Source organism: Symphalangus syndactylus, chromosome 18, assembly GCF_028878055.3.
Source record: "Symphalangus syndactylus isolate Jambi chromosome 18, NHGRI_mSymSyn1-v2.1_pri, whole genome shotgun sequence".
NCBI classification, from domain to species: Eukaryota; Metazoa; Chordata; class Mammalia; order Primates; family Hylobatidae; genus Symphalangus; species Symphalangus syndactylus.
The window spans coordinates 108834216-108859488 of NC_072440.2; the positions used below are offsets into that span (position 1 = coordinate 108834216).

The following is a 25273-nucleotide window of genomic DNA, read 5'->3' on the forward strand; positions in this document are numbered from 1 at the left end:
TATAAATGACTCACCCTCGGGTATTCCTTTATGGCAATGCCAAATGGACTAATACACACTTCTTGAGTAATGAAATTCTAGCATGAACACAAACTGTCCCTTTTTAAATTTTGGAGGATCATAATGTATTGGTGATGGCTGCAAACCTAAAAGGAACAGGTGAAACAAGCATCGTCTACCAAACTGTAAACTCACTGAGGGAAAGGCTGCGTTCTGTTGAGTCCCGAACTGCCAGCGTGCAGTACTCAGTAGGTGCTGAAAGGACATTTGCTGCATGAACAAATGAACAAGCTCAGATAGAGCTGTTCTGGACAGCATGGAGACAAATCGCTCCATGCCCCAACAGTGCCCAGTGTTCACATCCAGATAAAAGCTGCCTCAGTTCAACACTGAACCAGCCGCAGAAAGGTCAAGAATGCCCACATGCTGCCACGAGACCCTAATGTGCAAGGAAGTGAGTGAGGAAGTTGGCGACGGTGCTTCTTCTCCTGCGGAAGGTGGTGGACAGGCAAGGCTGACTGCATGGTCACGCCCTGGGTCTTTCCCTCTTGGTCCAGGCATCCACCAGCTGTGCCACAGTGCAGCTCTCTCTCTCAAGAGGGTGTCAAATTTTAAGTCGGCACATAAAGGAACACATAGTAATTACATATTGAAATTAACTGTGAAAATCCTCTAAGGTGAAGACCAACACATACCTTTTCATAAATCCAACTGCTTGTTTTTCTTCCAGGATTAGAACAAATTGTGATTTCCTCATTTAAGTACCATAAGGAATGCTGGCTTATATTTGGATCATGCCATGGAAAAAATATGTATCTTTAAACACGAGAGATGCCTGAAGTGTGGTGATGTATTCACACGACGAGAGGCAGGTGGAACTGTAGACTAGCGGAGGGAACGAGAAGCATGAGTGGCTCTCTCACTGACGGTGGCCCCAGGCCCAGTCAGCCTGAGAGAAACGTTCCTAGGATGTGACTGCACTAACCCTTCTGGTTTCTCCCCAACCCCACGATGCTTAGCTGTCAACTGCTGTTGCTTGGAAGCCCCCGCAAGAGTCTCAGGAGGGCCCAGCCGAGCAGAGCACAGACTCGAGCCCATCTCCAGACATCAGTCAGGGGGAAGGGGCAGGGCCCCATTCAGCACAGGGGTCTTCTGAGCAGATGTCAGTTGATCCCGGACAGCACTGTCCTTTCTTGGAGCAGAAATGCTGGTGCAGGGTGGAAGAGAGGACTCTCGGTCCTTCTCCCTTCAAACGGGACATGTTATAGTGATGAAGCCACGCAAGTGATGAAGAGCATGGACTCTAGAGCCAGATGACTTGGGTTCAACTCAAGTGATCCTAAGTTAGCTAACCGCTCCGTGCCTCAGTTTCCCCATCTGTAAATTGGGATAATAACATCTCCTTTGTAGGGTTGTGATAAGGATTAAATGAGTTAATATTGGAACTCAGAGCAGTGGCTGGCTCATAATGAATGCAACAAAGGTGTCTGTCAGGTGGAGTAAGTGCAGGTGCCCAGAGCAGCAGTGTGGGAAGCTGCTGCCCTCTGCTCCACTGTCCCTGCTGCTTCACAGCTGGTGCTAAGTGGCTCCCCTGATCGTTACACTGTAGTATGAAGTTTTTTTTTTTTTTTTTTGAGACAGAGTCTTGCTCTGTTGCCCAGACTGGAGTGCAGTGGCTTGATCTCAGCCTACTGCAACCTCAGCCTCCTGGGTTCAAGCGATTCTCATGCCTCAGCCTCCCAAGTAGCTGGGATTACAGGCATGAGCCCCTGCACCCAGCCTGTAGTATGCATTTAAGGAGCATAATACTGAAATAGGACATACTTCAGGACCAGGAAAGCTGACTTGCAAAACTACTTCAACTAATTTGGCTTTTCCATCCACAAATCACCCTATGGCCCAGAATTTTCTCTCTCAAATACTATAAAGATTTCCTACAATGTGACATGGAGGATAATGAAAAATTCGTGACTGATTTAGAACTTCTCAATTTCAAGTTATGTGCTTCCGATTTCTGTAAATAAAATTAAACCCCGTTTTAAGATTCAAGAAAAGTGTTGAAATGTAAAAAAGTTGGTAACATGATTCTCCATCAACTGATATAGTACAGAAAGCAAACAATTTTTCTTTTTATCTTTTAAGTTATGGTATTAAAAAAATGGGAAGTGGGTACAAAGCCCAGGACAACAAGGTGCCTAGAAATGCCTGTTTTTTCTCCACAGACAAGGATAAGGAGGGCCCTTCCCTCCTTACGAGGAACACTGTTAACACCATCATCTTGGAACTCCGCAAAACCTTCCATCGCAACAGCTGGGAAGTGAAAGGAGGAATTCCACAAGAAGAATCTTAGTTTTTCCAAAAATTACAATATGCTACTGCTCCTAATAACTGCTTGTTGTTGTAGTTTTCAAAGTACTTCCGCATACCTTATGTCACGGAACACTGTGACATGGGTAGAAAGGCAGGATCCTTCCTAATCTGAGATGAATACTCTGTAACAGCCTGTAGACAGCAAAGTCTCTGAGTCCCACATTTCTTCCCAATGTCAGTTAGTGTAATAATGTGCCACTTTGGTGGCTCCCACGTTAACTGTGACTTCACAACCAAGAATTAGTCCGAAAACCCTCCGACTCTGCCTTCGCAGTCAGGATCATGAGTGACAGTTGCCATAATGCAGTACCACTTACTTGGATTTGAAAGCTTAAACCATGATTGCTTTCAGTACTGCTCCGGCACCTCTGTCTGCACATGGCAGGTGCGTGTGAGCACTCGTGGGACACAGGAGTGGTCTGGCACACTGACCTTGAAGCTTCAGCTGGCAGCCTTGGCAAGAAAGATGTCTCTGCCTTTCAGCTTCCCATAGTACCAGGCAGTAAGAATTACAGGACTCAAGCTCTGCTAGAAACTCTTACCATCCCTAAAAGAGATTTCAGCAAGAGCCGCGACTACCAGGCCACACAAACCAGGTCATTTAGCCTTCTGAAGGCAGAAGCAGCAATGGTGCACGGGGCAGGACGGGCAGGGAACAGCACGGGCATGTCCTGCGGGGACGGCGTGGAGGGCGCGTTCTCCCCGTGGCAGGGAAGAATGACAGCACCACCTACCTTGCTGCAGACAGTCTTCACCCTGTGCAGTCTATCCAGCGACTCCTGTGGGTTCCCCAGGTACTGCTGAAGCTCCGCGTGCAAGATGCGCATCGAGAAGGGGACCATGGAACCTGGAATCCAATCAGTGCTGAGTGAGTTTGTTTGCCATAACTGAGCATGCATTCATACTTGGCACACTTGAAGGAGGCGTCGCAGATGTCCCAGCAGAAGTGATGACAGATCCCTTTATTTCTTGTGAAGTATTTAACGGTGTCAGCTATAAAATACATGCTGGTTTTCTCTATGGAGCTCTATGTATGTATGTCTAGACAATTATCAGAGGAGACAGGTGGATGACACCACAATTTCCAAAGCTACACTGCAATCATTTAGAAACGATCCCAAAATGAATGAAACAGTAGAGACCACCAACCCTTCCTCCAATAAAAGAAAAACCAGAATGCTCAGATATTCTTTAATATTTCTTTAGCAAGCTCGAATGGTAGGTTGCTTAGGTTGGGTTCCCCAGAAGGAGACCCTGAAGGGAGAAGATGTAAGCCAGCCAATGGTTCCGGAAGTGCTCCTGGGAAAACCAGTGGGGAGGAGGGGAAACTGAGCACAGGTGCATCTCAGGCCTGGGTCCTGGGGATGGGCCTCCCACTGGATTCCGTGTGGCCCTGGAGCCTGCGTTCCGCCTCTGAGCAGTCCCAACAAGAGGCAAGGGAGTTGGACTTGAAAAATCCATCACCCAGAGCTGCCTGGCTGTGCGTCTGCTAAGAAGAGGAAGAAGCCCAAGAGAAACCCCCTTTATATTGTATCACCTGTGGCTGCATCACCTCTCAGGGTAAGGTAAACTTTTTGTTAATATTGTATTCTCTTCTAATAGGATTTGGAATGTGATCTGTAGTATGTACACTAAGTAGATAACAACCATCAAAAAATCAAATAGCATGCATTCATTATAAATGAGATAAAGAATAGAGAAATGCCAGCAGAGGGCAATCACATAGATTCAGTAAAGTGCTTTTCAAAACAGGCCTAAGCGACGAATATTCGGATCTGGAATATAGTCTGAAAGATGGTGAGAGAACACGCGTATGACTTCTGCAAGCCACTTAACATATCTGTGCCTCAATGCATCCATCTGTCTATTCATTAACCATTACTGAGAATGGGCCTTGACCACACTGAAACGAGCTTTATGTTTATCGTCTTTAATAAGAAAGGTCCAAAAAGAAGACAGTCAAAATTAAGGAACACTATGGAAAATAGTTCTACTGTGATTATAAGCCTGGAGAAAAGAAAGATAACAATTATTGAACTTAAAATGTTTAAACTTTCTTTTTTGATGCCACTAAATAATTTCTGTATCTCAAGAGAATGTCTGGCCGAGCTTAAGTTACAGCCTGAGTCACTTCGGTTTTCTAGGAATAAACATTTCTAGACCATCAGCATAATGACACAGGGGACTGGCCTACAATTAAGTCATATGTAAGTCATGTCACTGTGGAACCGGCCCAACACGGTAAGTTATATGTAAGCCGTGTCACTTCCATCCTTCTGTCTCAAGTAGAGAAGGGGCCAGAATCACTCCTGTGTGGTTTATCACTTACCACAAGGGAGAGAATATCTCAAGAATCCTTCAAGCTCTATAAGATAAGCACAGAAACAAACCCATACTGGAAGTCCTCAAATCCAACTTGGGACTAGCTGTTAATACTCTAATCTCAGTTTACAGACTAGCTGTTAATACTCTAATCTCAGTTTACAGACTAGCTGTTAATACTCTAATCTCAGTTTACAGACTAGCTGTTAATACTCTAATCTCAATTTACAGACTAGCTGTTAATACTCTAATCTCAATTTACAGACTAGCTGTTAATACTCTGATTTCAATTTACAGACTAGCTGTTAATACTCCAATCTCAATTTACAGACTAGCTGTTAATACTCTAATCTCAGTTTACAGACTAGCTGTTAATACTCTAATCTCAATTTATAGACTAGCTGTTAATACTCCAATCTCAATTTATAGACTAGCTGTTAATACTCCGATCTCAATTTACAGACTAGCTGTTAATACTCTAACCTCAGTTTACAGACTAGCTGTTAATACTCTAATCTCAATTTACAGACTAGCTGTTAATACTCTGATTTCAATTTACAGACTAGCTGTTAATACTCCGATCTCAATTTACAGACTAGCTGTTAATACTCTAATCTCAGTTTACAGACTAGCTGTTAATACTCTAATCTCAATTTACAGACTAGCTGTTAATACTCTGATTTCAATTTACAGACTAGCTGTTAATACTCCGATCTCAATTTACAGACTAGCTGTTAATACTCTAATCTCAATTTACAGACTAGCTGTTAATACTCTAACCTCAGTTTACTGACTAGCTGTTAATACTCCAATCTCAATTTATAGACTAGCTGTTAATACTCCGATCTCAATTTACAGACTAGCTGTTAATACTCTGATCTCAATTTATAGACTAGCTGTTAATACTCCGATCTCAATTTACAGACTAGCTGTTAATATTCCGATCTGGAATACAGTTTGGTGGATGGTGAGAAAACAGGCTATGTGACTCCAGCCACTTCACCTGAGAAGGTGGCGGAAAGTTAGCTGCCCCTTACCCTGACAACTGCCCATGGACATGGGGGTGCTTCTGGATGTAAAAGCACATGTGAAAATATTTTGAACTAAGTGAAAATAAAAATACAACTTATCAAAATTTGTGGGATGCAGCAAAAGCAGTGCTGAGAGGAAGCTTTTTAGCATTAAATGCATGTATTGGAAAAGAAAGATCTGAAACCAGCTTCCACCTTTGAAAACTAGAAGGAAAGAAAGAGCAATATAAGCCTAAAGTAAGCAGTGAAGAAGAAAATAATAAAAATATTATTTTATATTAACAAAATAAAAATAAAAATTAGAGCAGAAATCAGTGAAACTGAAAAGAGGAAATCAATAGACAAAATCAACCAAACCAAAAACATATTCTTTGACAAGACCAATAAAACTCTGACAAGACCAATAAGCCTCTCCCCACGCTAGTCAAAAAAAAGAGAAGACATAAACAACTAGTACTAGAAGTGAAGGATTATTACTATGGATCCTATGGACAGTAAAAGAATAGTAAAGGAATATTATGAACAGTTCTATGTCCATACATTTGGTAACTTAGATAGAAAAAGAAAAACCGTTCCAAAAAGCAAGCCCCAGACCCAGATGGTTTCACTGTGAATTCCACCAAACATTTATGGAAGAAATGCTACCAGTTCTCTACAATCTCTTCCAGAAAACAGAAGCAGAGGAACACTTTCTAACTTCTTATATGAGTCTGGCATTACCCTAATACCAAAACCAGACAAAGATGTTACAAGAAAAAAAAACTATAGACCAATATGTCTCATGAACATAAATGCAAAAATCTTCAACAAAATTAGCAAACTGAATCTAAGAGAACTGAAGTCAACAAAAAATTAGCAACCAAATCCAACAATGTATAAAAAGAATTATAAACCATGACCAGATAGAATTTATTCCAGGTATGCAAGGGTGATCTAACATTCCAAAATCAATTAACATAATCTACTACACCAAACAGGCTAAAGAACAAAGATCATATCAATAGATGTAGAAAAGCATTTAACAAAATCCAGCACCAGCTCATGATAAAAACTCTCAGCCAACCAGGAATAAAGGGAAACTTCCTCAACTTAATAAGGGACATCTACAAAACAACTGCAGCTAACAACATACTTAAGAGTGAGAAACTCAGTGATTTCCCCCTAAGATCATGAATAAAGCCACAATGTTCCCTCTCATCTCTTCTACTGAACATTGTACTGGAAGTTCGAGCTAATGCAATGACAAGAAAACCAAAGGTACACAGACTGGGAAGAAGGAAATAAAACTACTTGTTTGCAATGACATAATTATAAAGAAAAATCTCAAAGAACAAAAAAACTTCTAAAGTAGGAAGTGATTAAAGGTCACACGATACAAGATCAATATGCAAAAGTCAACTGGCTTCCTAGATACTAGCAATAAATGATGGGAATTTGAAATTAAAAACACACTATCATTTCCATATAAATAAGTGAAATACCCAGGTATAAAATGGGCAAAATATGCACAAGAGCTATAGGAAGAAAACTATAAAACTCTGATGAAAAAATTCACAGAGCTGAAGAAATCAAGAGATACTCCACATTCATGGACAGGAAGACAATACTGCTAAAATATCAGTTCTTTACAACTTGACCTACAGATTCGATGCAGCCCCAATCAAAATCTCAGCAAATTATTTTGTGGTTATCAACAAAATGATTCTGAAGTTACTATGGAGAAGGAAAACACCCAGAATATCCAACACAATATTAAAGAGAGCAAATCTGGCGGGCTGACACTACCCACCTTACAGAGCTACTCTAAAGCTACTGTAAAAAAGACTGGGTGACTGTGTGGTCCTAGAAAAAGAATGGACAAATAGATTAGTGGCCCAGAGCAGAAAGACAAGAAATTGGTCCTCACAAATATAGTCAGTTTGATCTCTGACAAAGGAATAAAGGTAATTCAATGGAGAAAGGACAGGTTTTTCCAAAAATGGTGCTGGGACAACTGGACGTCCACATGAAAAAAAAAAAATGAATCTAGACACAGATCTTACATCTTACCCAAAAATTAACTCCAATAACAGACTACATGTAAAGTGCAAAAACCATACAACTTCTAGAACTGAACACAGATGAAAATCTGGGTGACCTGGGTTTGCTGATAATCTTTTAGATACAACACCAAAAACGCAATCCATGAAAGAAAAAAATCAGTAAGTTGGACTTCATTAAAATTAAACACGTATGCTCTGTCCAATGTAGTATTAAAGTAATGAAGAGACAAGTCACAGATAGGAAGAAAACATCTGTAAAACACCTATCTGATAAAGAACTTGTATCCAACATATATGAAGAATTCTTAAAAATCAACAACAGGCCAGGTATGGTGGCTGATGCCTGTGATCCTAGCACGTGGGGAGGCTGAGGCGAGCTGATCGCTTTTTTTTGTTTCTACAAAAAATACAAAAACTAGCCAGGTGTGGTGTGTGCCTACAGTCCCAGCTACTCCGTTGGCTGAGGTGGGAAGGCTGCTTAAGCCCAGGGGCTTGAGGCTGCGGTGGTCCGTAACTGCACCACTGGACTCCAGCCTGGGCGACAAAGTGAGACTCTGTCTCCAAAAAATAGACAATAAGAAAACAACCCAATTAATAAATGGGCAACAGATCTGAACAGACACCTCACTAATAAAGATTTATCAATGACAAGCATATAAAAAGATGCCCATCATGATATGTCATTAGGGAACTGCAAATTATAACAATGAGATAACACTACACACCTATCAGAATAGCGAAAAATCCAAAAAATGACAATACCAAAGGCTGGCTGAGGATATGAATCAACAGGAACTCTCATTCATTGCTCTCAGGAAAGCAAAATAGTATGAAAGCTTTGGAAGATGCTTGGCAGATATTTACAAGGCTAAGAATACTTTTTACCATAAGATCCAACAATCACAGTCCTAGGGATTTACCCAAGGATTGGAAAACTTGTATCTGATAAAGGCGATAAAACTTGTATCTACACAAAACTCTGCAAAAGAATGTTTACAGCAGCTTTATTCGTAATTGTCAAAAACCAGAAGCAACCAAGATGTTCTTCAACAGAGAAATGGATAAATAAGCTATGGTATACACATAAAATGGAATATTATTCAGAGATAAGAAATGTACTATCAAGCAGAAAAAGACGGCGGAACCATAAATGCACGTTCCTAAGTGAACGAACCCAGTCTGAGGACCACATACTGTATGATTCCAACTATAAGACCTTTGGAAAAGGTGAAACTATGGAGACAATGGGAAGACTCCATGTTCCCAGGGGTGGTGGAGGGATTAATCCAGGGGTGGGGGAATTAATCCAGAGGTGATGGGGAATTAATCCAGGGGTGGTGGGTGGATTAATCCAGGGGTGGTGGGGGGATTAATCCAGAGGTGATGGGGGATTAATCCAGGGGTGGTGGGTGGATTAATCCAGGGGTGATGGGGGGATTAATCCAGGGGTGGTGGGGGGATTAATCCAGAGGTGATGGGGAATTAATCCAGGGGTGATGGGGGGATTAATCCAGGGGTGGTGGGTGGATTAATCCAGGGGTGATGGGGGGATTAATCCAGGGGTGGTGGGGGGATTAATCCAGAGGTGATGGGGAATTAATCCAGGGGTGATGGGGGGATTAATCCAGGGGTGGTGGGGGGATTAATCCAGGGGTGATGGGGGGATTAATCCAGGGGTGGTGGGGGGATTAATCCAGAGGTGATGGGGAATTAATCCAGGGGTGATGGGGGGATTAATCCAGGGGTGGTGGGTGGATTAATCCAGGGGTGATGGGGGGATTAATCCAGGGGTGGTGGGGGGATTAATCCAGAGGTGATGGGGAATTAATCCAGGGGTGATGGGGGGATTAATCCAGGGGTGGTGGGGGGATTAATCCAGAGGTGATGGGGGATTAATCCAGGGGTGGTGGGTGGATTAATCCAGGGGTGATGGGGGGATTAATCCAGGGGTGGTGGGGGGATTAATCCAGGGGTGGGGGAATTAATCCAGAGGTGATGGCGGATTAACCCAGGGGTGGTGGGGGGATTAATCCAGGGGTGATGGGGGGATTAATCCAGGGGTGGTGGGGGATTAACCCAGAGGGATAGGGGGATTAATCCAGGGGTGATGGGGGATTAATCCAGGGCTGGTGGGGGATATTAATCCAGGGGTGATGGGGGTTAATCCAGGGCTGGTGGGGTATTAACCCAGGGGTGATGAGGGGTTAATCCAGGGGTAGTGGGTGTATTAATCCAGGGGTGATGGGGGGTTAATCCAGGGGTGATGGGGGAATCCAGGGGTGGTGAGGGGTTAATCCAGGGGTGGTGGAGGGATTAATCCAGGGGTGGTGGGGGATTAATCCAGGGGTGGAGGTATTAATCCAGGGGTGATGGGTGGATTAATCCAGGGGTGGTGGGGGGATTAATCCGGCGGTGGTGGGGGATTTATCCAGGGGTGGAGGAATCAATCCAGGGGTGATGGGGGTTAATCCAGGGGTGGTGGGGGGATTAATCCAGGGGTGGTGGGGGATTAATCCACGGGTGGTGGGGTTAATCCAGGGGTGATGGGGAGTTAATCCAGGGGTGGTGGATGATGGGGGGATTAATCCAGGGGTGGTGGGGGTTAATCCAGGGGTGGTGGATGATGGGGGGATTAATCCAGGGGTGACGGGGGGATTAATCCAGGGGTGGTGGGGGTTAATCCAGGGGTGGTGGGGGGATTAATCCGGGGGTGGTGGGGGATTTATCCAGGGGTGGTGGTGGGATTAATCCAGGGGGTGGAGGTGTTAATCTAGGGGTGGTGGGGGGATTAATCCAGGGGTAGTGGGGGGATTAATCCAGGGGTGATGGGGGATTAATGCAGGGGTGGTAGTGGATTAATCCAGGGGGTGATGGGGGGGTTAATCCAGGGGTGGGGGTATTGATTCAGGGGTGATGGGGGGTTTAATTCAGGGGCAATGGGGGATTAATCCAGGGGCGATGGGGGGAGTAATCCAGGAGTGATGGGGGGATTAATCCAGGGGTGATGGGGTATTAATCCAGGGGTGGTGGGGGAATTAATACACAGGGCAGTGAAACTATTCGGCATGACACTACAATGAACGCGCAACGTCATTAATTTGTTGAAACCCACAGAATGGACAACAGCAAGAGTGAACCCTAAGGTAAACTATGTACTTTAACAACAATGTACCGATACTGGTTTATCAATTATAACAAAAGTACTACACTAATGCAAAATTTTTATACTTATTAATAAAAATGCAAGATGTTATTAAAAACTGTGCAGAAGAAAAGGTATATAGAACTCCCTACTCGATTTTTCTGTAAATTACTAAAAGGGAAGATAAACCCAACTACACATATACTTTAGTATACAATAAAGATGGTGTCTCCAAGGTATTAGATGGAAAATGGAGTTTTTAATGAGCGTGGTTCAGATATGGCGATTGCCACATGAGAAAAGATGAAATCAGATCCACTTCTTTGGGGTAAAGGACTGTGTTCTTGGGATCTCAAATTGAAACTTGAAATATGTATTTTTTTTCTCAGAAATACTATTAAATATAGTGGCCAGTTGTAGCTGAAAGAGTAATATTAATACTTGATTAAAGGTACATTCCGACCAGCTGCAGTCTTATCACCTGTGCCTTTGTTAGAACTTCAGAATCTCAGGGCCTGCCCAGACCTGCTGCATCAGGGCCTGCCCTCCACAAGAGGCTGGGTGACTCCTGTGCAGGCTGAGATGGAGAAGCACTGCTCTAAAACAGTACCTTACTGATGTGAAATTAAAACTCGCTAACTCAAAGGTTATCAGGTAATATCAATTATATTTTTATAATGTCTCAAAATGCACACTGACCTTCCTTAGGATCAAATTAAAGCAGGCAATCGGTACTATACAGTGCCTTCATTATAACAGGTAATCAGTACTACATATAGTGCATTCATTACATATCACACAGGAAAATGTCCCTCATTAGATAGATATTGTTTCCTTGCTACCTCTACCCTTTTAAAAACCACATTTAGGCGTTTAAAGCCTAAATGGGGGTTAAGGGAAAAGGAAGTGATGAAATTCTGCCTGAACTTCCGTGAGGCCTTGGGGAGCAAACGCCTGCTTGTACTCCTGGACTCTGCGCTGCTGGAGCAGGTGGAGTTGAGCTGCAGTCAGATCCTCCTCCTCCAGCAAAGCCAACTTCCGGGCTCTTTTCAAATCTCCCCCGTGCTAAGGCACTCCCATTGCTACTGCTTTTGGGAGGTGGGGAGGATATTTTTATGAACAAAATTTACCCATTTCTTCCTTACATTTGGGGGACATATTGAATAAAATCACAATTAAAACTAGCACTAATGTAGCGAAATTCTTTCAGAATTAAATTTTAACATTTTAAAAAGAAAATATGTTAATGTTATTTAAAAAAATGTTAATGAGCCCTTCCCCTGCCCCCGCCCAGTAACAGTTAACAATAACTCAGCTGGGCGTGGTGGCTCACGCCTGTAATCCCAGCACTTTGGGAGGCTGAGGCGGGCAGATCACTTGAGGCTGGAAGTTAAGAGACCGGCCTGGCCAACATGGCGAAAACCCTGTCTCTACTAAAAATACAAATATTAGCTGGGTGTGGTGGCATGCGCCTATAATCCCAGCTACTCAGGAGGCTGAGGCAGGAGAATTGCTTGAATCTGGGAGGTGGAGGTTGCAGTGAGCTGAGATCGCACCACTGCACTCTAGCCTGGGCAGCGGAGCGAGACTCCATCTCAAAAAGAACATAAAAACCACAGTAACTCGAACTACTGGGCATCCTCGTTCCCACGGAGGGTGATCGGCTCCTCCTGCTTCACCGGCCAGTCCCTTGGTCCAGACGGAAAACTGCAGCCTGAAGGGGACTGCCTGGGGTTCTGTGGCAGGGAAGAGATGGCTGGCTGTGTCCTCATTATGGTGGCACTATTCCCTCACGCTGCCACCTCTCCTTGTAGAAACTTGGTTATCAAGTAAACAAACATTCCCTAATCCCAATTCATCAAAAACTGCCAACATACGGCCACCAGGCCACTTGGCAGCCGCTCTGCAGAGACTGTCAGCTGGAAACTCTGGCAGCACCCCCCAAGCAATCCTCTCATGCTTCTCTCAATGGGAACCTAAAAGCTGGGCCCTCCCCAGGTAGATGCAAAACCAAGAAAGACAGCAGCGGTGACCCAAGCCGGCCGGGTTCTTCCTTAAACATGCTGTCATTGTTTGTGCCTTTCTTAGCAATAGCTGGAGCCAAGTGAAGACTGAAGTGGAAAAAGATCTTCTTCGTCCTTGACTTGTATCATTGAAAAAGTCTTGCACAGGTTAAAAATCTTAAAGAATAAAAATCTGAAGGAAAAACATTATCTGCAACTTCATATGAAAGAAATGTAGGGAATTAAATCAGAAAGAAAAACACCCCTTCCTAGAAAAAATATAGGGATCATAGAATTAAAACAATAAATGGAAGCAGCTGGAGAAACCGTCTGTACACTCCAGGTAAGGCGTGTGAATTTCACTGAGCTGACAGTTACTCAGCAGCTCCTAGCGCTGGGCAGGAGGGCCTGCACCGGGTGCACACAATGACAGCCACGAGGTCCCTGTTCTCAGGGAAGCTACTCCCTTCTTCAGCAAGATGCATACAGAAGCTGCTTTGGTGTAATTCATACTTTTGTTCTTAAGTAAATGCACATAAAAATACCTTTAAGCTGATTCTCTCAGTGTCCAAACCTAGCCCCTGTCTCTGAAGAGCTACCCTGGGAATCTCACTGAAATCCTCCATGCTGAGGGTGGTTGTCAAGCGAGATAAAATATGCAAGGCTTCCACACCAGCCCTGAGGCCTGTCTCTCTCCTGCAGGGAGAAAGAGCACTGGAAAGGGAAAAAAAAGGAGAAGCTAGTCAAAATCTGTAAGGAAAAACAATTTCCAGTGGATCTGTTTTTCTGGAAGATTCCCATGTATAGCTGTGACCTGCCAAAATCTAGGTTGGTATAAATACTGTAGAAGTGTTCTCATTAATCATTTGGAAAACATTAAATGAAAATATTCCTACAAAATTTATTTCAGACCGTCCCTTGTGCTGAAAATCCGTACTGCTACTCTAGAAAAGAGAAATGTGCCAGGAATTGCCCGGGCCTTGGTGCTGGGCAGTGAAAAATGAAAGGGAAAAAAGACGACATTTCAGCTTCCCTTCAGTGGGGTATGCTACCTTCCGCCACTCACTAGCTGTTTGTGCTGGGTGGATCACATCCTCTGTGCAGCCTTCTGTGTCACTGCAAACGAGGGCAGGAGGGCCCAGAGGCAGCTAGGTTGCCCTGAGGCCGGAGCAGGTGTGACATGACGATGCCTGGACGCCTGTGCCACCTGCCTCAGAGAACGTGCTGCGGGAGCCTTCCAGACCCTTTGCCCAATTTTAACAGCTTTACCCTTTCTTCAATAAGGCACAAACTTACAAGTTTGCCCTGGCATTTCCGTCTCATTTTCAAGGTATGCGTGTGCTTTGCTGGGAAGACTGCTTTGTATTTATTTCCCACTGTCTCTGCCTGTCTGGGTGTGTCCTTCCCTATCCTGACCACAGCAGGCAGGATAAGCCACACCTTTGGTTTCCCTCTGCCTTAAATATTTATTATTTAAATGATTCACTTAACTAAAGTCTCCAAAGCCCTGAAGCATGAAGACAAACTGAGGCTTGGGTCACTGCCTCTGTACGAGTCTGCCACAGTCATGTGCAACCCACGTGCGGCTTCAGCTACAGCCCAGTGACTGGCCAAGGCCTGTATCTCGTGCAGACGGGGTAAGGAGAGGTCTCCATTTGGGTGTTCTCATGGTAGATACGGAACCCCAAACTGAAAATTCCCATATTTTTAGTAGTTTGTTCTAAGAAAAGACTGAAAATGCCAGATTTCATAAAAACGGTGGGCAAAGTGAAAAGCAGTAAGATGAACTAACGAGCCTTCTCCAAACAAATAAAGCAGCAATCACGTGTCCAACAATCAACGCTCGGGAGTTCTGATGCAAAGCATTGTGACCTGGAAATCTAAAGCAGAACATGGTCACCCTGCGAAGTGAGGTAATTTTGTCATGAAAAATAAAATCCGACACTGGAAATATGCTGAATATTTAATTCTGAGATATCACGTATGGTTATGTGCTGATAAAAAAAAGTTTCAGAATTTGAGAACTCAAAATGTGAATTTCATGATTTTGGAGGGAGGATGAAAAAGGACGGAAGACCCAGTGACAGTGTGCCTTTACGCACACAGAGGAGCAGACAGCTGATGGAGGAGTACAGAGATTCGGCATCCGATTAATGGAAGTGTTTGCCCCACCCACTTTAATTTGACCTGATGGTAAGCTATAAGGATTAAGTTTTGAAGTACCATTTCCTGTGAAGTCATTACGGCTCTTGTAACTTAGACTAAACATACAGATCTGAATTTAGTATTAGAAGCAGCACTGTACTTCTTAAACAGCATAGTGAAGATAAACAAGTTGCTTTATTTCCAGTGGGAAGATCTTTTGGGCTCCTATTTTCCCTCTAGTTGCATGGAAACTTGAAGTGAGCAATTTAATGCAGAATGTGGTACTTTAAAAATTCAAAGCACTATGAAAGTTTACATGCTCACTGCCATCGTGAATGTTTCTTTGGAACGAGAGGAGTAATTCCAAACAACAGATTAAAAAGATGGTGGTGGGGGTCTGGAAAAATTTAACTGTCTGAGAGAGGATGAAATTAACCTTGTCAGAAATGGACATTTAATTTTCTTTAACATAGTGAATATGTACAACACAAGAGTGAACCCAAGTGTAAACTATGAACATTTGTTAATAATGCTGTACCAATACTGGTTCATCAATTGTAACAAATGTACCACACCAATGCAAGCTGTTAATATAAAATGAATGAATGATCTAGAAATATTTTCATGGATATAATCCCTATCAACACTTTTCTTGACTGCAAACCCTATAATGGGGGAAACGATCTGTACTAGTGTAACAATTTAAAAAATAAAAAAAAAATCTAAAAGAAAATTAAAGAAAGAAGGCTAGTACCGGGATCTGAAGAATGGCTCCCAAAAGAGAAACTTTGTAGGATTTTGGAAAGGTATTTTAAAGCCCTAACGTGAATAGTAATTATGAAGTTATCAACATTTAGGACAAAAACAAAAATACTTTTAGTGCTGGGTAAAGGCTGGCATCCATGGCGACCTTGCCGCCCTCTGGGCTGGATGAGGTTTCCTGGGACCGGGATGCTCCCTGCACATGCTGGGGTGCCAGTGAAGGCGGATGGCCGTGCTGTGGGGAGATTACAGAGACTGTCTGTCTACAGGGCCAAAGACTCTGTGGGAGGAGATCCTGGGAGCACTCACATTAAGTGCATCCCACTACACTTGATGGAAGACGGCGAGGCAGCAGGTGGCCTAGGGCCTCAAGGGTATGCCAGGAGAGAGAGCATCTTTGACAGGTGTGCACGAGGGCCTCTGCGGGGCTGCCTCAGAGCTCTTGTAAGCTCCAGGTGAAGAGCTGCAAGTCAGCAGCTGTGTAGACTCTCTTCCCAACACGGCATCTCCCAGAGCTCCTCCCACACCCAGCGGACTGTCCCAGCAACAGCGTGCAGAGCTCCTCCACACCCAGCGGACTGTCCCAGCAACAGCGTGCAGAGCCCCTCCCACACCCAGCGCAGGGTCCCAGCAACAGCGTGCAGGGCTCCTCCCACACCCAGCGCAGGGTCCCAGCAACAGCGTGCAGAGCTCCTCCCACACCCAGCGCAGGGTCCCAGCAACAGCGTGCAGAGCTCCTCCCACACCCAGCGGACGGTCCCAGCAACAGTGTGCAGAGCTCCTCCCACACCCAGCGGACGGTCCCAGCAACAGCGTGCAGAGCCCCTCCCACACCCAGCGGACGGTCCCAGCAACAGCGTGCAGAGCTCCTCCCACACCCAGTGGACTGTCCCAGCAACAGCGTGCAGGGCTCCTCCCACACCCAGTGGACTGTCCCAGCAACAGCGTGCAGGGCTCCTCCCACACCCAGTGGACTGTCCCAGCAACAGCGTGCAGGGCTCCTCCCACACCCAGCGGACTGTCCCAGCAACAGCGTGCAGAGCCCCTCCCACACCCAGCGGACTGTCCCAGCAACAGCGTGCAGAGCCCCTCCCACACCCAGCGCAGGGTCCCAGCAACAGTGTACAGAGCTCCTCCCACACCCAGCGGACGGTCCCAGCAACAGCGTGCAGAGCCCCTCCCACACCCAGCGCAGGGTCCCAGCAACAGCGTGCAGGGCTCCTCCCACACCCAGCGCAGGGTCCCAGCAACAGCGTGCAGAGCTCCTCCCACACCCAGCGGACTGTCCCAGCAACAGCATGCAGAGCCCCTCCCACACCCAGCGGACGGTCCCAGCAACAGCGTGCAGAGCTCCTCCCACACCCAGTGGACTGTCCCAGCAACAGCGTGCAGGGCTCCTCCCACACCCAGTGGACTGTCCCAGCAACAGCGTGCAGGGCTCCTCCCACACCCAGTGGACTGTCCCAGCAACAGCGTGCACGCTCCTCCCACACCCAGCGGACGGTCCCAGCAACAGCGTGCAGAGCCCCTCCCACACCCAGCGGACTGTCCCAGCAACAGCGTGCAGAGCCCCTCCCACACCCAGCGCAGGGTCCCAGCAACAGTGTACAGAGCTCCTCCCACACCCAGCGCAGGGTCCCAGCAACAGCGTGCAGAGCTCCTCCCACACCCAGCGGACTGTCCCAACAACAGCGTGCAGCAGCTCCCTTAGCAAACGTTCTGGAAAGCTGTCTGGTAAATGTCTTTACTTGTCTCAGCCTACTTGGCAATGACATAGGCATGATTTCTTTGCATTTATTATTCCTGATATAACAGTATGTGGAATAAAGAAGATACTCCTAAAACGTGTTATGTTGCAAACAAAAAAGGTTATGTTTGTATTTTTAAATTAGAATTATTTTTTCAGGGTTGAAAATAGTATTTCCCAGAATGGGAGAAGATATTAATATTTCCCAAATACAAAACAGATGAAGGATTAAATACCTACTATATAATATGAACCTCAACCAATTAATAACAAAGATAACCCAATAGAAATACAGGCCAAGATTATGAAAGAGTGAGTCACCAAAGAGGAAACTCCGACAGACAAAGGACACATAATTCGGCAGAAATCAGAAAGACGTCAGTTGCGACAGGAGGTAGAGTTTTGGACTCACTGGTGAAAGTCTGACAATCTTTAGTTATACAAGAGGGGGAAACAGAAACTGACAGGCTGTGGCTGGCAGTGGAAATTAGCACGGTCACTTTCACATATGCCACTTCAAATTTACAGCTCAGAGAAACTCCTGAACATGTACAAAGGGAAATGTACAAGGATGCCCGTGACGCCATTGCTCATAATAGCTGGAAGTTGGAAAGATCCTAATTGTTCATCCTTATGGATACGGATATGGATGGATATGAATAATGGAAAGTGGGAAAAAAAAGCAAACGAAGACAGATATGCTCATGATGTATATTTACAAAGCTTGTAAGACAATAGTCTCTCTCTGTATAAGTATTTCTCTGTGTGTATGTATATGTGTGTGTATGAAGCAAATATGTAAAAACATGACCTGGAAGAATACACAACAAACCATGACTGTGACTCCCTCCGGGAGGGGACTGAATTGGGAGGAGGTTCACAGGCTGTATCAGCAATGCGTGCTTTCATTTGTTACAAAAATGTCTAAGGCAAATATGAAAAAATATTTGTTAATGGTCTGAGTATTTACTATTTGTATTTAAATAAACATCGATTTTTGTTGACCAAAGAGTAGATTCAACCAGATCCCAAAACAGACTTTCTCATAAGGTACGGAAGTAGTGGGTTAGAATAAAAGTAAATAGCTTTTATTAAAAAGCTATTAGACCAGAAAAAAAAGCAAAGTAAAAGTAAACAGTAAATAGATGTGGGCAACATAGAAAAATCAAATATCTGAATTTGCACAAATCCATCTGGAAACAACAGTGACATCCTTTGCAGTGAAAGAGTACCTCAACTATCTGAAGAATTCACGGATAGGGAACTTCTGTTTCAAAATCAGAGAAATGTGAAGAGGAAAGGCAACTTTAAGATACACTTATCTTTTTCTCTGTCCCTGGAGATGCATGATACAGGGTATCACTACGCAAGTGAAGTTCAATTTTCACAGATAAGACAGTGGCTAAGAGCAAATTTTCTGCACACTATTTTTATTCTTCTTGTTTTGACATCTTCCACCAGTATGACCAACGCCGATCCTCTGAATTTCCTGAAGCTGCATGACAATTCTAGACAGAAGAGCTCAGTTGCCAAGTTATGTGTGAAGTCTGAGGGAGCTAAAGCCACACAGTCTTGAAGTGTGTCCTGCAGGGACACAGAGGACGTCCAGTGAATGAAAAGATGTGGACAATCTGCTCACAACCCCCAGCCAGTTGGCTTCTAAACACAAATGTGAGCTTTCAGTGACTACCCCACAACCCACGAAATGAACTCTGATAAAAGGCTTGATGCAAGCAGCTTCCACCTCCACCGCTTGCGGCCTGGGTTGTGGGGATGGATGAAGCTGGGCCCTGGGTTCTAGGGATGGATGTAGGGTCTGAGAGGGGAAGAAGCAATGAATGCAGTAGAAGAGGAACAGAGGAAAAGGGGGTGGAGATTGATGAGCAAGAAATAAAAATCAAGAGAGGACACCCAGGTCAGAGTCAGTGCTACCTGGGCTTCTTGTGGCTTTGGAGGCCCCACCCAGAACCGCACAGACCTCAGCTGCGGGGGCGCGGGGCCGGGTCGGCCCCAGGCCCATAGTCCTCGGGATTCTTCCTGGCGCAGGAGACAGCGTCCAAACCACCAAGTGAAAGACACAGAGCCAGGGTCAGAAAAGGGGTTGGGCTTTGGGGGTGGCTGAAAGTAACTGACTGAAATTGCTAGATATGACATGTGAATACATCAACCATAATACTGTTCCCTTCTTGGATGAATTTTTTTTTAAAAACCTTCATGATTTTTACATATGATTCGTTACATGTCTTGTTATGAATATTCTAAATGGGCAAAAATTACGCCCAATATTTACATGAAATATATTCAAGCTCATTCATAAAAGTTTTTATAATTATAGCCTCCTTTTAAAGGACATTTTAACAACTTGCTTTGCTTATATATTACAAGCGAAAATGAAGTGAATGAATCAAAATCCTACATTTACGCTTTGTTACACCACAAAATGGGAAGAAAAATTAGTAAACATCCAGCATATTATTGAGGATGAATGTTAATATACTTTTGCTAAAATGTATGTATGATTTACGTCTATTTCATAATTTAAATTAGCTGCTTAATGATGTGTAGCTGCTATCTTCTCTTTATCCATTTACCAATGCAATTTAATTTCAGGAAGAATCAAAGCATGTTTTCTAGGTTTGACTGAACATCCTTAGGAAAAAATGTCCTCAAGACGAGGAAAGATGACAGGTAGTTTCTACCTAAACCCACAGAGTTTGACTCTTTATCTTAAAGGGCACTCTGTCATTTCCATCAAAATCCTCTCCTTAGAGATGGGTAAACAGTGCCACGGAATCTTCAGCACATTGTAAAATAGGACACACAAGGCGAAGTTGGGCATTCCTGAATGGCCAAAGGTAAAGGTTAGAGACCAATGGGAGCTGGAGTTTTTTTTTTTTTTTTTTTTTTTTTTTTGTGAGACAGTCTCGCTCTGTGGCTCAGGCTGGAGTGCAGTAGTATGATCTTGACTCACTACAACCTCCGCCTCCTGGGTTGAAGAGATTCTCGTGCCTCAGCCTCCTGAGTAGCTGGTAGTACAGGTGTGTACCACCATGTCCGGCTAATTTTTTGTATTTTTAGGAGAGACGGGGTTTCGCCATGTTGGCCAGGCTGGTCTCGAACTTCTGGCCTCAAGAGATCTTGAGATCTTCACGGCCTCCCAAAGTGCTGGGATTACAGGCATTAGCCACTGTACCCAGCCGAGCTGGAGATTTTTATTTGGTCATCATAGGAAACATCTGCCTTTCAGTCACACTCATTCTTAAACACCTGTCATAAATTTCAGAAGCAGGTGATGTAAGAGGAGTCATTTGGAATCTATAATTCACACGGACCTCAGTAGAAAAAGAAACCAGAGCACTTGGTGCCGCTGTGCGCTTCAGGGTATCTGGTGGTTTCCATTAAGGCCTGTGTGCACAAGGCCCTGAGTTTTCTGTTAGCAGCAGACAAAATGCCTAAAAAAATCAGCTGTCAAGTCCCACCTCCAGTCCCCGGCCCAGGCAGAGTCCCACAGACCTGAGTCCAGCCCCCTCCCAGGACTATGGACCACGTGGGAAGGCCGGGGTTGCAGGAGATGCTCAGGCTGCAGTCAGGCAGAGGGGGAAGGGATGGTTTTATTTATGCTGGGGGGAAAACAAAGCTGATCCTTATAAGAAATAGGAAAACAGCTGTTTCTTGACTATGATAGCTACCAGGCATAACTGACTAAATAGAAACACCCTCAAACTTCCCCAATTAACAATGCCTTTAACCTTTCCATCTTTTCTTCACAACCTACCAAGTGATAGGCTCCCCATTCTTTTTGGGCTGGAAATTCGGTCTTACACGGAAAGGATGACCCTCAAACTGGCGACGAAGTGGAGACAAGAAAGGGACACAACAGAATCAGGAAGCCCAGTTAATTTACAAGGTAGAACAGTATCCCTTGAACAACCAGCAATGGCTGTATCTCTCCAACTCATGAGCGGATGTGGGAACCACCTACGTGCGGACTGGATGGAACTTTGGGAGGGACGTAGATGAGACTTGCTGTGGGGAGAGAGGACGGATAAAGCCCTGCTCCTCGAGGACAGTGCTCACGACCACCGGGCAGCTTCCAGGCTGGAGTGCGGGAGAAGAAATACCCCAGGGAAGAGGTAAAGACGTCTTTATCCAACTCATGGCTGCAAAAGCCAGACTGCTGGGGACAGAAGGCCTGCTTGGCCAGCAACGCCAGTGAGGGCCCTTTAGCAAGTTCCCGAGACTCCTCTGGCCCCACTTCCTCCACCTGTTGGCCAGGCCATGGCAGACAAAGCTCCGGAACACGCACCCTCAAGCGGTCCTGGCTTTGGTCTGTTCCTCCTGCTCATGTGGAAGGCTGGCAGGACTGGACAGGCCAGTGGGTGGGCAGGAAGTGTCACACATTAAGGACTGGCATCTACATCCCTGGATGACACAGAGTCCTACGTCCGAGAGTGACAGTGGTGCTGCTGGTCCTTCCTGACTCTGTGGCTACTAGCTTGGTTGGTTCACTTCCATGAAATCAAGCCAGCCCCATCAAAACAATCTCTTTGATTTATGCCCTATTTTAGTTATTAAAAGTTACCCTTTCCATTTTTTCTTTTCCACAAGGGGCAAATTCCCTTAGTCAGAAGGAAGAAACAATTTTAATACCAGTGAGACTAAAGGTCAAAAAACACTTTATACTAAAAATGATACAAATCTCCATCAATTCCGGGATAACTCGGAGTAATATGGACCAATTCCCACCCGTCCTACTTGGAGGAAGGTAAAGATGATAAAGGAGAGAGCATGGGGAATAAAGAAAGCCGGCGTCTGCATTCGTTCCTATGCCCCTCCAAAGAAACAGAGCTGAGGTTTAAGCAAAAAACAACACACAAAGAAGCTGAAAGATTGTTTTTACTTCTACCCTTTTTAGTTCATCTATTTACCTACTAGTATCAACCAAGTTCAACAGAATGTTTATTTAAATGTTCTGAGACTTCTATAGGAATTATTATTTTATTATTAATCAGGACTTTGCATCTCTTGTACCACTGGTTTTAAACATTTTCTACCTCCAATCAGGCTCTGCATTTCCTGACAACTAGGACAATTCTCTGTAGCTCCACTGCCTCAGCCAACAAATGCTGACAATTCAGCCTGCAAAATGCGGCAGTGCGAGACCTTCCCATGTTACTGATATATTCGGAAAGAGTAAGAAAACCAGCAAATACAGTTGGTACTAGATAGCAGCCACTATTCCAAGCAACTTACACATGACATCATTTAATCTTCAGGACAACCCAGGAAGCGAGGAGGATTGGCATCTCTGTTTTACCAATAAGGACACTGGGGCACAGAGATGTCAGATAACTCCCCCGAGGCTACATGAGTCAACGGGGGAAGCAGGATGTAACTGGGGATGTCTGACAACAGGGCGTGGGCTTTCAATAGCTGCTTACACTGCCCTCATGAGACACCTTGCCAGGACTGTTTTCTATTTAAGAACATATGAGAGGCTTCAAACACATTTATAAGGTTCTCCACCAAGAGACGCACATTGCACAAGGCTCCCCATGCTACAGAAGGCTCTCCACAACCCGCCTTCTCCCTTCCCAACTGGTGATTTGTCACTCTCCTAGAACTACCCTAGGCTGTAGCCTAGTGTTTTCCAAACAATGGTCGTGACTGTGACCCAAAGGGTGAACCACAACCAGATTTTTAAAATAAATTAAATCAGAATAGAGACAAATGGACAATCTCATGGTGTGTGCCACATGCACGGACACGTTTGGTTCCACTGCTCTGCGTCTCTGTGCACCAGGTCCCGATATGGGACGGTGGAGCACAGCTCAGACGTCTACCACCCGGCCCCTGCACCAAATCATGCTGCCTTGACACAGCAGGTGCTTGACACATGGCTGCTAAATGTACAAACAGACGCACTAGGGAGCAACTCTAGCTCAGTGTTTTGGTAAATCTTAGTGGGAGCATTCTGTAAGTCAAGGCTTGTTGCTAGGTACTTATCTGATTTTTCAAGACTGGATAAATAAGGAAAACTGAGGCTACCAAATTATGTATAAATCAAAGCAAACCAGAGCGACACACATACAAATGTACAAATATTAAATACCATGGCCTTACCCCTGCGCCCAGGGTACACGTGTGGGTAGTACTCGTAATAAAGATCTGGCTGATCGAGATTTCCAAAGGGTTCAAATTCCATCTCAGCATTCTGGAAAAGGCCCAACTTCACTAGTAGTGCCAGCCTCACAAACCAGAGCTAAAAACAAAATACAATGGAAACAATAGGTTATCTACATATATCCAGTTCAGAAATTGCTATTCCTTATGAAGTTGGTGTTAGAGGTTAATTTCTCATATATTAAAATAAGGGCTAACCTAACTTTCTATCTTTGCATATTTACACAATCGTGTTTAAAAAATTACTCTTGAAGCTGGGCATGATGCCTCATGCCTGCAGTTCCAGCTACTCAGGAGGCTGAGGTGGGAAGATCGCTTGAGCCCAGGAGACTGAGTCCATCCAGCCTGGGCAACACAGCGAGACTCTGTCTCTAAAAAGAAATTACTATTGAGCTTAATAACAATGTGAATGATTTTATATAATTGTTTACTCAATAAGTTAACAGTGCTTACTGGGCAGGTGTGTGTGCAAAGCACTGTGCTAGGTGTCATGAAGATGAAAAGACACCAAAGGAATGCGCCACCTAGTGGAGGGCGGGGGAATGACGGCGGGAACGGGAGCAGGAAGGAGAGGAAGCGCAGGGATGGGCTGTGTTTGAGGGCAGCTCTCAGGGCTGCGGAATTTCAAGGCGCCACAGGCTAAGGAAGGGTCTGCTGGTTCAAGGAACGTAAGGACAAAGATACAGAGTGGACAAAACACAACATACAAGAGAGCACAGTGTGCTCTGGCAGCATCTGGGGTACATTCAGGAAAATGGTGGGAATTTGCATTAGACAGCCGCAGAGCCAGAGACTTGGGATTAAAAGGGGCACCTTAGAAATGACCTAATTTGATCTGACTTTACTGATGAGAAGAATGAATTTCACTAAGTGTCCACTGAGGGATGAATGGATAAAGGAACGTGGCACGACACACAGTGGAATACTACTCAGCTTTCGTGGAGGAAATCCCATCGTTTGTGATGTGGATGAGCCTAGGGGACATGATGTTAGACAAACAAGCCAGGCACAGAACGACAAACACCGTGTGACCTCACTTACACATGGAATCTGAAAACACTGAACTCACAGAAGCAGGGTAGATGGCGGGTGCCGGGGCTGGGGGTGGGGAGGAGGGCAGGGCAGGGGAGGTTTGAGAGATGTTAGTCAAAGGAAACAAAATTCAGTGAGACACGAGGAATAAGCGCAACAGATCTATTGTAGACACGGTGACCACAGTTACAATGTATACTAAAAATTGTTACGACAGATTTTCAGTGTTCTCATTACACGCACACACACACACACACACACACACACGCACGCATGCGACGCAATGCATGTGATTTAGCTTGATTTAACCATTCCATAGTGTCTACATATCCTGTCATGGTCTGAGGGTTTGCATACAACACGCGAAGATGAAATTTCACATGGTAGGCAATGGGAGACTGTCCAGCTCTTGACTAGCTCCATTTCAGACCTAGTTGGAAAGGAGGTGGTTCACCCTCTTTAGGCAGCCTGGTGGTCCCTGGCTCCAGGGAGGT

General features: G+C 44.8%; 1 protein-coding gene across 10 annotated transcripts in view; it reads right to left on the reverse strand.

The window, feature by feature from the left end:
- Nucleotides 1-25273, reverse strand: part of TRAPPC12 (trafficking protein particle complex subunit 12) — a 108308-nt gene that overhangs the window by 39553 nt on the left and 43482 nt on the right. For 9 of the 10 annotated variants that reach the window (XR_010116972.1, XR_010116973.1, XR_010116974.1 and 6 more), the window contains exons 5-6: nucleotides 23688-23826; nucleotides 3105-3217 (exon numbers count right to left, since the gene is read on the reverse strand). Coding sequence is in view for 6 of the 10 variants with exons in the window: in XM_055254217.2 (XP_055110192.2) it covers nucleotides 3105-3217; nucleotides 23688-23826 (252 nt within the window). In the remaining 4 variants the exon portion in view is untranslated. The remainder of the gene's footprint in view (nucleotides 1-3104; nucleotides 3218-23687; nucleotides 23827-25273) is intronic. The other variant, XR_008652695.2, reaches the window with a different exon arrangement.